Source organism: Pinus tabuliformis, chromosome 5_2 (assembly GCF_031772625.1).
Source record: "Pinus tabuliformis cultivar Carrire ecotype Pingquan chromosome 5_2, CPIR1, whole genome shotgun sequence".
Classification (NCBI taxonomy): Eukaryota; Viridiplantae; Streptophyta; class Pinopsida; order Pinales; family Pinaceae; genus Pinus; species Pinus tabuliformis.
The window spans coordinates 41,631,948-41,648,054 of NC_142306.1; the positions used below are offsets into that span (position 1 = coordinate 41,631,948).

At 41.1% G+C, this 16,107-nt stretch overlaps 1 protein-coding gene and 1 pseudogene across 1 annotated transcript in view; one reads left to right on the forward strand and one right to left on the reverse strand.

The window, feature by feature from the left end:
* LOC149157509 (uncharacterized) overlaps positions 1-9,164 on the forward strand; it is a 113,181-nt gene extending 104,017 nt beyond the window's left edge. Inside the window, exon 6 of the mRNA XM_089433710.1 lies at positions 9,102-9,164. Coding sequence (XP_089289836.1) covers positions 9,102-9,164 — 63 coding nt within the window. The remainder of the gene's footprint in view (positions 1-9,101) is intronic.
* A 2,493-nt stretch (positions 9,165-11,657) lies between these two features.
* Positions 11,658-15,581, reverse strand: LOC149157510 (mRNA-decapping enzyme subunit 2-like; annotated as a pseudogene).
* Positions 15,582-16,107: the final 526 nt, after the last annotated feature.

Below are 16,107 nucleotides of genomic sequence, written 5' to 3' on the forward strand. Positions count from 1 at the left end.
TAGATATAACATTTGGTGGTTTTGATTCGGTTTTCTTGAAATTTCTAAAGGGCCTTTTAGTTGAGGTTTCTGCTACTTGTTTTTTGATTTCAACCATTTCATTTGACAAAGTCTTAAGGACGTTTTGCAGACCTTCCATATCATATGGATCTTTAGGGGTTTTCTTCTTTGAATCATCTTTAAAAGAGATGTTTTTGGATTTTCTATCTTCAAGAGCAGCTTTCTTTTCTAGAGAATTAATACGTTTCTCCACAGCAAGTGCTTCTTTCGTGTTTTCAACTAAAGTTGGTTTTCCGGCCCTGTCTACGAAAATAGCTATATTGGCAGGTAGGGTAGTTATATACCATTCACTTCTGATTTGCTCACTTGGTTTGGAGGCCGTTGGGATTTTATTCAAGAGTTTATTGAATCGCGCATTGAATTCTTTAATCGGCTCCCTATGCTCTATCCTAAGATTGGAGAGATCATTTATTAATGTGGCTAAAGATCTATCATCACCATACTTAGTGAGAAACTACTCTTGGCAAGTGGTCCAACTGGTAATGGATCTAGAAGGCAAGAAAAAATACCAGGATCCTGCTAATCCTTGCAAAGTGTAAGGGAAAAATCCTAACGACAACATCTTCCTCCATCACTCCTTTCAAATTAACTGATAACATGAAGTTATTAATATGTTCCTCAGCTTGTATACCATCATCTGGGTTAAACTTGGGTAGCCATTTTTCAGGAGCATCAGGTAATGCATGTAATGGTGTAGGTATATTGACCGCACCAGGTCTATTCCATGGGTTTGCCATTGAAACACCAGTAGGGGATGAGATGGCTGATGAAATTGCAGATGTTTGGGAAGGACTTGATATTGAGGATTGAGCAGGTTGGGATGTTGAAGTTCCTAATCCCTAATGAACAACAATGTGTAATGAGGGAGTGGATGGTTGACTTCGCACAGGGGAAGATGAGATGGAGGATGTGGATGAAAGTGCCTCACTGTCAGATCCTTCAGTGTTCTTCTTTGCCGATTTCCTTTTAGGTAAGGGCAGCTCAGTGGGTTCAATACCGAGCTTTTTTCTCTGAAGTCTAGTGAGAGGATGAGGTAGATTGAATTGCGAAGTCTCACTGCTTTGAGATACTTCAGATTTCTGTGGTGATATCGAGAAGCCTTGAAGTTTATGGATGAGTAACTGAACTTCAGGGGACTCAAGACTTAATCGTTCAGGAGTGTTATGGATTTGAGCAGTGGTAGTTGACTCCTCTTCTTCTTGCTTGGATACTGGAGAACCAGCATGCAATTGGGAAGTACGAGGTGATGTGGAGGGATATTTACTCTCAGAATGGTCTGTAGATTTGGATTTGCTTGCCATTCATAGTTAGGCCCTCCTTCTAGCACCAAAAATGTTGATGCCCCGAAAATCATTGTATCAACATTGGGGGATAACCACCCAGTCCGGACCTTAATACAGCTCCTTTTCCGTTTGGGATGGTGGCTTCGACTGGATATAATGGGACCAGTTTCCCAATAATGAATAAAAGGGGATGGATGAGTGATTGGTTTCTAATAAATGATAATAAATGGATGACTTAATCTAACTGTGAAAACATCAATGACTATTCTATCCCGGGAGGCTTCTATTCTTTTAAGTGCAACGCTAAATGATCTTTGTTCATTGATAGGCATATAGATGACTCTACACAATAAACATAGACATTCATTCACTTAATGATTGCTTTGTTCAAATAGTTGAACAAAGTGATTAACAAAACATTGTTACATTTATCCTTTTATATTACCGATACATGTATGATAAAAGAAAAGCATGATGTAAACATCCAATAGTGTAAATTGTAAAGAATGTTGTTAAAAACACACGCATATATCTGATAATAGCAAGAGAGATCAAACAACAATTCACATAAAAAGAATGAACTCAGACATAAATAGTAGTACCATATGAGCTGCAAATCATTCCCAACATCAATCGCTATTTGAATTCCTTCTTCTGACTCAGAAATACTTTTAAACAAAGGTAGTAGTGCACATCCACATAAAAGCTTCGTTATAAAAATTGGAATAATTTGCCCAGTCTTTATAAAAAAAATATGCCTGAAGTACAGTAGTGCAACTTCAGGTTTAAGTCATATATAAAAAATTACGACCCTTTCCAATGCATTGAAAGGGTCTATAAATACTTGATTAAAACTAACTAACTATGAAATTAAAATCCTACTTAATTGGTACAACTTGATTTGGAGTATCTTCCTCATAGCAATCTGGCAGTCGGCAGCATGATTCATCACTTAGGTTGTTTGCCTTTCGACCTGAGTTGGCATATTGCAAGCATTGGTTCCACTTCTGGAGGTCGGTTGAGACGAGAATTGAGTTGGGCAGCATAGGTGGCATCTTGTATATCGGGAATGATACACCCAATTGCATCTGTCAGACACTTGAGGGCGGCTCTCTGGCTGTATGGTTTGACTAGGAACAACCAATAGGTGTCCCAAGTCAAACTGTTAATACCTGCGATCAATCTCCAATTCTTCTCCAGCTCTTGATAACATGACTGCTCCAATGTTTTAGCCGATATTAATTTACTTGGGGTACATTGAGTGATCATGTTAGATAAGTAGAGAGTATCATTAATCAATTCAACCAAATTACTTGTGGTTAACTTGCATCTGGAAACTGCTCTCTCTGCCTTCATTAACTGGGACTGCCATTCCATAAATAGGATCTCTTTATGGGATTCTAAGATTTTTGGCAAATTAGCTGCCTGTCACTCATCAGTGTCTTGCCACTCAAGGAAATTGGTCAAGGTCTCATCGGCCTGCTCCAAGTCTGTTCTAGCATCAACCGATTTATCAATTATTGATCTTATTATGTCACATAAGGGTTCTGCTTGAGCGATTTGTTGACATAACAGCCTTATCTGTGTTACCAATGCTTTGTTAATCTGTAATGCTTCGGCTTTGAACTCAGCAGGCTGTGGAAGATTCTTGGAATTTTCTATTTGGGCTAATAATTAAGCAATTTTCTCATCTTTAGATTTCCCCATCTGTTCATGCATTGCTTTTAATTTTTCCAGCGCTTCCGACAGCTCTTTCTGCAATTGTTTATTCAATTGATTGTTTATTTGTTGCTGTGTAGACAACTACTGTTCAAGTTGCTCTGCTTTCTGCTGTGCCTCCGATAACTGTACTTGTAGCGAGGCGATTGCTTGGTCCTTTTCTCTTAACAGATTAGTCACTTCTGATGCCTTGTCCATGGTGGCCGCCGAATAGGCTCCAGCATATTGGGACAATTTAGTAAGGTCATAAAAAGGATCAAACTCCTCTTTCCAGACCACATTAGTTGTCACTGTTTGTTTAGGGAATAGGGAAGGTTGATCAGTCCTTCTCCTTTTCCGCTGTCGTTTTACTACAACCCTGTGCTTTGGGCTGTAAAAGACATCCAATGGAGGTATCTCCTCCACTTGCAAAACGATCTGATTCGAAGGATCCTTGGGAATTATCTCTATTCTTGTAGAAAGGGGTAGGCCACTGGTTCCACTTAGAACCTCTTTAGATGTTGTATCCTGTGTGCCAGCTGCTTTTGATGTATTGGCTTCCTTTGAGCTCTCAAGATTGCTTATGATTGAGTCGAATTGCTGCCATTCCTGGAGCAATTTCGGGTCAATATGGGCATCTACATTCACGTCTGTGCTGGTTTGCTCCTGCTCTTTCCTATGCATTTCCTCCTACTCTTTTCTCTGCACTTCCTCCTACTCTTTTCTCTGCACTTCCTCCTGCTCTTTTGTTTGGATTTCTCCAGCAATTTCCGATGTAGCAGGAGGTTCTTTAGTGAGTCACTACTCAGGCTCGCTTGATTGTGTCATCGGGGTCGTTGCTAACAGATCTAGAGGCAGAGTTTGCAACCTCTGTTCTCTAAGTCTGTTAAATTCAACTAACCCGTCATCATGATATTTCATTCTATCTTGTGATTGAACCTGGAATAGAAACTCGGCTGAGGAGAACAGGTCATCAAAATAATCATCTTTATGGTCAAATTTAGTTAGTTTTGCTTGTTCAAGTGCATTGTAGGTGACTTTGTTTGGATCAAATCACCTATTAGGAAGAGTAGCGAGATTCAGTGCCTTAATCTTATCTTCTTTTTTCTCTGCATGTTTAAAGTCATGCAGAGCGTAAACACCACATCTTAGAGGAAAAGAAGGCCAAGCCTGCTTCTTTTTATTCCTTAGAGTCTGTGTAACTCCTTCGGATGTAATATAATACGCTACCTCTCGGGCTAACAGTTTGTCGGGTATATACAAAGGGAGGACATGAGGCTTGGCCTGCCTGCCGAAAACTCTTACGTAGGTGAATTTTTCTTCGCCGAACCATCTTCCTATGGCTGTCAAGTCAATCCTCGCTTGTGAGGAAATCTTCGGAGCAGGTTTGTCAAAAATGGCATAGTGAATGGGTAACATAAAACCATTGCAAACTTGATATAAATGGTGTTTATAGTGGGCTTTCCATAACTTCTGGTGGTATATATGAATGGGCATGGGGTCTTGTGGAGTCCATCTCCACCCAAGCACAGGAAATTCGGAATTAAAACACAGGGTGTCCAAGATGTAGGCACTATAGTAAAATGGGGGAATGAACCTTTCAGTAATGTGGGATTTGTTTCTAAATTCAAGAACTGCGGTTGCTAACCTATCAGACAGTATATTTCCCCAATCCATTATTTCACTATTGCATGCTGCCTCCATTAAAGGCACCATCTCTATAGTGAAGGTTGCGGAATCATGTAACCCCCACAATCTACACATCATTACTTCAACATAACAACAAGGAGAACACAAAGAATCGACATAGTACTTACCCGAAGAATCATGCTTGTGTTTTGCTAGGTTTTGCCTCCAATCCCGTATGGGTTCTGATTCAATGTCGTTTTCATTTCTAAATTTCTCCAGGATTGCTTTGTTGTACTTCTTCTTCGGTGCAGGCAAATGGTACATTTTCCTCAAATCATCAGGTTGAAACGAGCCAAACACTCTCCCGTCCATGGTGCAAAATGTCCTATTTGTGATTGGGATTTCTTCAATTGCCCATCTCACCACATCTGTATATGGGAGAATTTTTCCTCGGGCTGCTATCCGATGAAGGTAAGAGTTGGCTAAATCCTTTAGAGTAGCATCAGAATTTCGAGTCGGTCTGCTGTGGCTTGCACTGTTGTTACCTTAGGCTCTTCGGCCTCAATCAGATTGTAGATGCTCAGCCAAGTAGTTTTACCGAGTCCTAGACATGTGGTGTCAGATATCAGTCCCTTTTTGCTTGCTCCTGGATCGGCAATGTGTTATCCTGTAACTGCCGAAGCAGAAGCTGTTGTAGTTTTCTTAGATTTCTTCCCCATTTGGCTTGAATTTGATGCTTCGGAATAGCTCTGCACAGGAGAGAAAATGAACGTAATGGAGAGAATTGATAGTGCAAACCAAATATGAACGAGATATATTAATCAATGAATAATGGAGGATCTAACTTAAGGTGGCCGCGGATACAATCTCTGAAGATATTTTAGCCATACTGTTTCATTAAATGGCCGTTTAAACCTGTCAATCTTTTAAATGCTCATCATATTGTTTATTGGCCGAATGATTCATTTAAGTGTGGCTTTGATGTTTTGGCGTTTGAGCGTAAGTGAATCACTATCGGGAAGGGAAAGGCCTTTAATACTAAATAACCATAATATATCTCGGATTTATCAATCGTTTTTGAAATCTGCGCTTAGCTTTATCACAATCGGCGATCGAGAGAATGCTTAAGTTGTTATATTGGTGTCCTTTCGGAATCCCCGATCGCCGATAGCGATATCGCCAATTCGCATCGGGTGTTTTAAACGAGGGCTTTAGATGGATGCATGCTACATTCCCCGATCACCGATAGCAATATCGCATCAGAGCGAAGAGGGTCCTTTTGTTATGGTTGCTTTCCTTCCCAATATCCGATAGCCATTTGTGCATTGTCGCATCGGGAAAAATCAATGGGTCTTTTAAGTCATGCATCCTTTTTTATTGCGATATGCGATCTTGCGATCGCTTTATCGCAATAATAAAATATTATTCATTCTTTATTATAAGACCGATTAAGTGATTTATCAAAAAGGTTTATAATGTTTTATTTCTTTTCGGACCTTTTGAATAATGATAAGTTGATACCAATTTATATGAAAAGGGACCCATTTCATATTATAGTTTTGAAAAATAAAAATTGTATGAAATGGGGGGTTGTTGTAGAGCACAACAAAGCATAACACATAAAACACATATACACAGGGATTTTCCCCCGCATCCCAAAACCGGGACTACTAGCTTGATTTTTCATTATGTTCCTTTCAATGTTACAATAGATATTTATACATGCCAAAGCATCTAATACCATGGACCGAAAACCATTGCATCCAAAAAACATGTGTGAAAATCATGCACAAAACCATAGGTGGGTCTGCCCAACCTAACATAGGTTCCAAAACTAAAATTTTCTGGGGCGCTGCCCTAGATCCCATAAAGTGGGGTTATGGGTACACCTCAAACCCCCTGTGACCACCCCCTGCTACACAATCAGCGCAACGAAGGCGGGGCTCTGCCCACCCTCTAACCCGCCGGTTAACTACGTGGGCTAGTCGTGGAAAGAATATAACACAAACCAACACACCCTTGATCATGTGATTAAAAAACTAGAGGTAGAAGAAACCAACATGGGAGACAATGAAGGATACACAAGGGAGGAGGAGAAGGAGTTTTCCCAACTCCTACTAAAGGCAATATAAGATTTGTCTTGAAACATTGAAGGGATGGACCAACGAAATGGCAATGGAAAAAAGGGTAAGGGAGTCTAAGGGGGTTTCCACTTTGGAGAAGGATCTGGCACCTCACATCACCATGCATCTCTCCATGCCAACATGCCATTGATTCATAATACACCCCATATATCCACCATTCCTACAATCTGGAGTAAGTGGGCAGCCAAAGCAAGAGGAGGCACCTTATGGGGACTATTTCCTAGAGTATCAGTCTTGTGGGCTTGATTTTGGGAGGGCCATTATTTTCAAAGATTTATGTTAGTTAAAGGGAAACAATAAGCCCAAGGGATAGAGTTGAGGAGGCTACATTTAGGGGATGGATTTGTAACGCACTGTGGAGAGGTTATTTCTCCCAACCTTCCATGGGTCCTCCTAGAGCTCGACTAAGGAATGTATAGAAAACATGGATGTTTACTTCCAAATGAACCAAATAACTACAATTTTGACAATCAATTTTTCCATGTTACATCTAGAAGGGGACGCCCATGAATTTTTGTTCTGTTGATTGACCACATTTGGACATGTGGGAGTAATTGCCTATGATGATTCACCAGGAGAGTGTTGGAGTGTTTTGAGAGGAAGGATCAAGAGGAGTATTTCGGGGAGCTAAAAAGGCTCAAGCTGACTAGGAGCGCAGAAGCCTACATCTTATAGTTTTTTTGATTGTGTGTGATGGTGCTTGACTTATCAGATTCTAGGAGGATCTTCATTTCTGTGGATGGGCTAGCATAGCCATTGCATGGGTTAGTGAGGTCCAACACGCCCACTACATTATAGGATGTGGTAGGGGGAGCCTGAGATTTACAGGATTCCCTACATAGGGCACAAGAACCATTACCCCTAGGCAGGGTTTCCAACAGAGGGGGAAGGATGCTAGGGCTCCACCACCAAGAGCTAATCAGGGGCATGGGCAGTTGGATGATGAGACCCAGAGAGACCTCAAGAGGAAGAAACTGTGCTTCACTTATCAAGATTCATGGGCATCGGGTCATGCTTGTGCAGTAGGAAAGGCCAACTATATCGAGGTATTCTCTGATAGCGATGTAGAGGCTGAGACCTATTTTGATATGACTGGAGAGGACAGTGCAACACCTTAAGGAGGAGGATTACCACCACTGCCACCACCATCAGGGGGAGCTTCCTTTTCTCCTACTGGAGGGGTCCTTGCATCACCGTGTGGTGTACGTAAATTTTTTACTATGAGGATTAGAGGCACTATTCAGGGGCAACGTGTCCCATTTCTGGTGGATAGTGGGGCTACTCACAATTTCATTGATGCTCAGTTGGTTCAGACGAGGGGCATCACAACTGAGGAGTTTGAGGGATTCTTAGTTCTTGTTCCCAGGGAAAGAACCATGCAGTGCACTCCTTATTGTCTACCGTGATAGTGACCATGGGGAGCTACTCCATGACAAATCATTCATTTGTGGTGGATGTACTGGAAACCAACGTAGTTTGAGTCAAGTGGCTCTCTACTCTTGGCAGAGTCACAATATACTGGAGGAAGTTGGAAATGGAATCTATAGGGCAAGATGGAAAGACTATGTTGCTTTGGCGGATGCACTCATACCCACTACACACCATTTCGGCCCATAGGACGGAGGTTGATTTGAGACATGGAGACATTGAATTGGCTATGGAGTTGAGGATCTCAGAGGTTGGGGGAAAACCCAAGCCACCACATCTAGAGATAAAGGCTATTCTTGACAGGTATCCAGTGGTGTTTGGGGACATACCACTGGAACAACCACCTGACTAAGGGCTTGAGCACACCAGCGAGTTGGAGCCAAGGGTGCAGGCCATAATCACTTCCCCTTTTGGACATCTCAAGACTTATCGAGATGACATAGAGAGGGCCATCCATGATTTATTGGCAGTTGGGCACATTAGCTTTTGCTTCATCAATTGTTCTAGTGAAGAAGAAGGATGGGTCCTTGTGGATGTGCATTGGTTACAAGGTCCTCAATAAGAAGAATATGAAGAAATGTTATCCCATTCCCCATATAGATGCGATGATAGATGATATGAGGGGAACTAATTTCTTCTTGAACATTGATCTGTGGTCGGGGTACCATCATATTCACTTAAGGGACCAAGATTTCCTGAAGACAACATTTCGATGCCACTATGGGAACTTTGAGTTCTTGGCTATTCCTTTTGGGATGACCAACGCGCCTTCGATATTCTAGTCATGCATGAACCACATGTTTCGTGGGAATTTAAACAAGTTCATGTTGATGTTCTTTAATGACATATTGATTTACAGTCGAACATGGGAAGAGAATTTGCAACACCTTCAGATAGTACTGTGCATTCTGTTAGCACTTGAGATTTCACCCTAGGCTGAAGAAGGTAAACCTTCAAGGCAACATCAAACCATTTCACCTCGTAGCTAGCCCTATGGGGTATGAGAAGGCTCTCTCCGGTCTATCTCGGCAAATTTTCAATGAGATGAGATGACCAAACGGGTAACACTGATATTAGGCTAGTAAACTGATAAGGAGGGTTGATTTAAAGTTTTTTTTTTTTTTTGGGTTTTTAATGACGGGGTTTTTCTGGGCTGCATGGGCAAAATCACAGCTTCAAACAGAGAAATATAATGAACAACACAGGTTGACGACTGAGGCAAGGTAGGCAAGGAATTTAGCATCAAATCTAGATTTTTAAATGGGATGGCAAGACTGGTGAGGAGCTAAGGAGGGCAAATAATACTTTGAATCCTCCTTAAACAGAAGAAAACATTGAATTGAACAAACTTAAAAGTGGAGCATGGCAGGCATGAATTCTCACTTTAACACTTCATTTGTTCAGCTAGAAATGATCGTGAAATGAAATGAAACATAACAGTTTACATGTGAAACAAAGGGAAAACTTATGCTAAATTAACATACCACATGAATCTCAGAAGTTAGAGCTGTGAAATTTTCATTAAAAATCTGTCAAAGACTGTACAAGAAAGCTCTGCTACTCTCCAGCAGCTCCCAGCACTCAGAAAACTCTTCCCCCTTTCTTCTTTACAAATCAAATTTTTATAAACTATCCTAAAACAAAAACAACAGATCGACCCACAATCTGGGCGCTGTTTGAACAATTACAATAAAATTAGAAAAGAGAACAGCTTTCTATTCTAAAATAATACAATGTCCCTCTAAAAATCCCCTGATTGACTAATAAAAATATAAATGCTGGAGCGCAGATCTTCATATAATCTGGACTGAAGACATTAGTGAGAGACCGATTGCTATATTTGGACCCATTAAGAGATACATCTGGAGCACAGATCTCCATAGGACCAGGATTGGAAATCTTAAACCAAATCGCAATTTTTGGATGTGATAGATAGCCCTGATTTAAGTTCGGTTTGCCACGCTGCATTGGCATTTTAATAAAACCACTTTAAACTAAAAACATATCCTTATGATGACAATTGTACTGAAAGAGGTTTGCGTGGTTGCACCCAGCGTTTAACACATCCAAGCACATGCTATATGGTAGCATCGGCAACAGTTCACAGTCCGTCTTCTAAGAGCCACATCGCCCGCAATCCCACAAAATCTCCAAAGAATCCATCGCTGGCAGAAATCATGGAACAGAGTCCTGTACAGAGTATCGGAGCCTTTCAATGGACTGCACTGACCATTATGCTTTTGGTAGAGTAATACCAGCTGTCTGCAACATAATTGGTCGTGATCCATCCCTCTGATCACTCAAATTTCTTTCTTCAGCAACTTTTTTAAGCGGGCCATTTCCATTTTTCCCAAGATCAAATACTTGAATCTTAGACTCCTGAGTCCGTGCATACAAAATATACCTCTCATTATCAATCACCAACTCTACAATTGGATCGACAGCTCCAAACTTGAACACATTAGGTTGCTCAGCCCCCCCTGTGAGGCAAACTTTACGACAACGTCTATGCTAGCCAGATCGTGTTGAGTACTGTAATTCATATATGTGGCTATCTCGCTCAGCAAGAAAGATGTGACCATTGTCTGCGCATGCCACACAAGTCATGGTTACACCATCGGATGGTATCGTATACTCGGGTAATGGTTGCAAAGACAGTTCCGCATACGGATCTATTCCATCACCACTACTACTGCAGCATACGCCCAGCTAAATCAACTCGACTGGAGTAGCTAGGACCAAAAGATATTGTATGGCTTCCACAAAAATTCCAGGCTTAGCTTTGGCAAGACCAACAGCACAAATGGGTTGCTCCTCACCACTATACTCTGGGCACTGTCCATCCCATTTATCAAACCGCCAAAGAAACAGAGAGTTGTCAACAGAAGCCCAGGCCCTTCGAATTTCAGGAAATATACCACAAAGGGCTGTCCCTTCACCTCCAGCTTCATTGTAATGCTCTACCAGAACTGGTGGCAATTCTCTAGCATTAACCACTTCAATCGGATGGGGCCACTTGGACCTTTTCCCAAATCTTATTTTAGTGCAGAATGAGCCACTACTGTAATGCCTCAGAATCATGGTAATGTGCAATCCAAATTACACAAGTCACAAAAAAAATGCGTCAGAACAGCAAGTCCAAAATCACGGACCTCAGCTCACTTTTGGAACTCCAATATGTTTGAAATGGAAAGAATGTACCCTTCATACATCGCAAGGGCTCCAATCACAGGCACATTAGAAATAGGTGTATCGGTCAGAGAACCAATTCCTGGAGCTGGCCCACTCCCTGTAAAACTGGTTTTAGCCTTCCAAACACAAAGACTAGGCCCTTTTAGTGAACCATCGCCCTTTGATGTTGCTGGAAAGCAATGCGCTGCTATCCCTTCCTTTAGTGGCATGCTTCATTGTTCAGTCAAATATGCATTCCCATATACAGCTTCCCAATAAATGGTCCAACCATAAACACTTCATTCCATTCGGTCCACGAGAATTGGCTTCATTGTTTGTAGGTTGCAATTCATCTAATCGATGCCAAGCAATTTCACTAATCTCCTTTTTAGTTTGTGGTGCAAACACTGTGTCATCCTTCACTCCACCAATGATGTACAGGCGCACTCTTTGCTGTCCTATAATAACTTCTATGTTGTCATCAACATTCAAAAGCTTAGATACATCAAATCCTGTTTCTTCAAATACTTCTCTGATGGCACACTTGTGGTCTTCTTCATCCTTGGCTTTCTTTCCACGAGGGAAACTCCAACTTGCCCGACTTCCAACCTTTCACAAGCAGGCACCTCCCATAAGACTTGTCCAAAATTATTGCACCAGTTACTGGCACACGAACTTTGTAGGAAGTGAAATCTTTATAAATGTTATCTATATGGGCAATATAAGGTCTTAATGCTGCACAACTCTGAAACATTAAAAATGTGAATTCCCTTAGACTTAGAGACTTCAGAGATGGATTTTGCTCCATTGCATTGTCTTCATAAAACCAGTGCGCTTGCTCTATAAGGAACAAAATCCTTTCTTGCTTTCAAGGTTATCTCGATGTCCAGAACAGCAAATAGTAGAAATTAAAGAAGAAAATGAAGTCTCCAAAGGCTCACATCGCCATAGATGAAGTTGGCAACCAGCATTAATATCAATAAACCTTAAGTAACCATTACCAGTGCCAACAACAAGCTTTTCTTCGGCCTCCATGCAATGCATACAAGTATACAAGCTTCCATGAAATCCAGCAGAGAGTATACCTCCAGATAATGTTGTATTGTTTACTCCACTTACAACTTCATTACCCTCCCTAGACACTGAAGGTATGCTAGAGCCCATAGAAGGAGAAGTAGTTTCTGAAGGTTCAGACAATATGAAAGTCGGTTGCCAGTTGAAGAGCTGAAGAACAAATTACATAATCTGAAAAGCAACATTTAATGATTTCTTCTTCAAAACCCTGTTTTGAATAAGAATCTATCTCTGACATGAGACGGAGTCTAACATCGGCTCCATTTGGGATGGCAGCTGCAACTTCCTGGAGGTGCCAAGAACCGCAGAACTTTGGGAGAGCAGAAAGTGCCTCCATCCATTGGGCAATGGAGTCATCATCAACACAACTGAAACTGAACTCAAACTGATTTGGTTTCAAAACTGAAATGACTAAAAAAACGACTTAACAATCTTTAAGCAAACTAAAACAATATGCTGCCCTCACGGCTGCTTATTTATTTACAAAGCTACCCTAATCTGTTGTACAAACAATAGATCAGGTAATGCTAAAATGCCATATTAACCATTCAAGTAAACCTGAAAATGATGTAGGTTGAGAAAACTTCCACCAGGACACCGATGTCATTGCTGGCAACCCTTCATGCTCATAATGACCCTGGTCACGGAAAATACAGCCTGATTTATCAATCAAACTGAAAAATGTGCCCATGTATGCCACAATAGGATCACGGACACCGGACTCTGTTGGCTGCCCCAACTCTGCAATGCATACTTCCAGCTGCACATTGTCAATGTATACCTCTATAGGCAAGTCTGTTGTTGCTTGTTTCGAAGGAAGAAGGATTTCCAAGAACTTTTTAGGGTCTTGGAAATCATAAGACTGGATCTGCTCATCTAAAGCTTGAATCTCCTTTTCAAGTTTTTCAACAATTAACTCACAGGTAGCAACTTTAGTTTCAGGGGAGAACTCTGGAGATTTCAAACTTTGAAAGAAGTCACTGAAAAATTCTTCATTAATTTCAATATCCACTAACAATTCTCTAACGCCATCTAGAGCTTCACAAAGTGCAGGGTTTGCCACATACCCTACCATTGCATGAACATATCAACAGGCACTGGAATGTCTAGATCGAGTTGGAGTCGCCAGGTGAATGGTTCAGCCTGCATAAGTGTCTGACTGCTGTCCACCATCAGCATCAGATCTGAATTTGATACATGTACTAGGGTAAAATGCAATCGAAGTGGTCGTATTCACAAGCTCACGGAGATTGACTGAAGCAGCGTTTATCTACTAACGCTGATGTAAAACAAGAGCGTTTTCGAAGGCTCCTAGCGTAACTTCAGGCTCCGTCTAAGACTTATGAAACAAACACATCAACCCACAAACAAGTTTGTTCTCCCCAGTATGGTCGCCACTATGTTAGCACTTGAGATTTCACCCTAGGCTGAAGAAGGTAAACCTTCAAGGCAACATCAAACCATTTCACCTCGTAGCTAGCCCTACGGGGTATGAGAAGGCTCTCTCCGGTCTATCTCGGCAAATTTTCAATGAGATGAGATGACCAAACGGGTAACATTGATATTAGGCTAGTAAACTGATAAGGAGGGTTGATTTAAAGTTTTTTTTTTTTGGGGGTTTTTAATGACGGGGTTTTTCTGGGTTGCATGGGCAAAATCACAGCTTCAAACAGAGAAATATAATGAACACAGGTTGACGACTGAGGCAAGGTAGGCAAGGAATTTAGCATCAAATCTAGATTTTTAAATGGGATGGCAAGACTGGTAAGGAGCTAAGGAGGGCAAATAATACTTTGAATCCTCCTTAAACAGAAGAAAACATTGAATTGAACAAACTTAAAAGTGGAGCATGGCAAGCATGAATTCTCACTTTAACACTTCATTTGTTCAGCTAGAAATGATCGTGAAATGAAATGAAACATAACAGTTTACATGTGAGACAAAGGGAAAACTTATGCTAAATTAACATACCACATGAATCTCAGAAGTTAGAGCTGTGAAATTTTCATTAAAAATATGTCAAAGATTGTACAAGAAAGCTCTGCTATGCTCCAACAGCTCCCAGCACTCAGAAAACTCTTCCCCCTTTCTTCTTTACAAATCAAATTTTTATAAACTATCCTAAAACAAAAACAACAGATCGACCCACAATCTGGGCGCTGTTTGAACAATTACAATAAAATTAGAAAAGAGAACAACTTTCTATTCTAAAATAATACAATGTCCCTCTAAAACTCCTCTGATTGACTAATAAAAATATAAATGCTGGAGCGCAGATCTTCATATAATCTGGACTAAAGACATTAGTGAGAGATCGGTTGCTATATTTGGACCCATTAAGAGAAACATCTGGAGCGCAGATCTACATAGCACCAGGATTGGAAATCTTAAACCAAATCGCAATTTTTGGATGTGATAGATAGCCCTGATTTAAGTTCGGTTTGCCACGCTGCATTGGCATTTTAATAAAACCACTTTAAACTAAAAACCTATCCTTATGATGACAACTGTACTGAAAGAGGTTTGCGTGGTTGCACCCAGCGTTTAACACATCCAAGCACATGCTATATGGTAGCATCGGCAACAGTTCACAGTCCGTCTTCTAAGAGCCACATCGCCCGCAATCCCACAAAATCTCCAAAGAATCCATCGCTGGCAGAAATCATGGAACAGAGTCCTGTACAGAGTATCGGAGCCTTTCAATGGACTGCACTAACCATTACACTTTTGGTAGAGTAATACCAGCTGTCTGCAACATAATTGGTCGTGATCCATCCCTCTGATCACTCAAATTTCTTTCTTCAGCAACTTTTTTAAGCGGGCCATTTCCATTTTTCCCAAGATCAAATACTTGAATCTTAGACTCCTAAGTCCGTGCATACAAAATATACCTCTCATTATCAATCACCAACTCTACAATTGGATCGACAGCTCCAAACTTCAACACATTAGGTTTCTCAGCCCCCCCTGTGAGGCAAACTTTACGACAACGTCTATGCCAGCCAGATCGTGTTGAGTACTGTAATTCATAAATGTGGCTATCTCGCTCAGCAAGAAAGATGTGACCATTGTCTGCGCATGCCACACAAGTCATGGTTACACCATCGGATGGTATCGTATACTCGGGTAATGGTTGCAAAGACAGTTCCGCATACGGATCTATTCCATCACCACTACTATTGTAGCATACGCCCAGCTAAATCAACTCGACTGGAGTAGCTAGGACCAAAAGATATTGTATGGCTTCCACAAAAATTCCAGGCTTAGCTTTGGCAAGACCAACAGCACAAATGGGTTGCTCCTCACCACTATACTCTGGGCACTATCCATCCCATTTATCAAACCGCCAAAGAAACAGAGAGTTGTCAATAGAAGCCCAGGCCCTTCGAATTTCAGGAAATATACCACAAAGGGCTGTCCCTTCACCTCCAGCTTCATTGTAACGCTCTACCAGAACTGGTGGCAATTCTCTAGCATTAACCACTTCAATCGGATGGGGCCACTTGGACCTTTTCCCAAATCTTATTTTAGTGCAGAATGAGCCACTACTGTAATGCCTCAGAATCATGGTAATGTGCAATCCAAATTACACAAGTCACAAAAAAAATGCGTCAGAACAG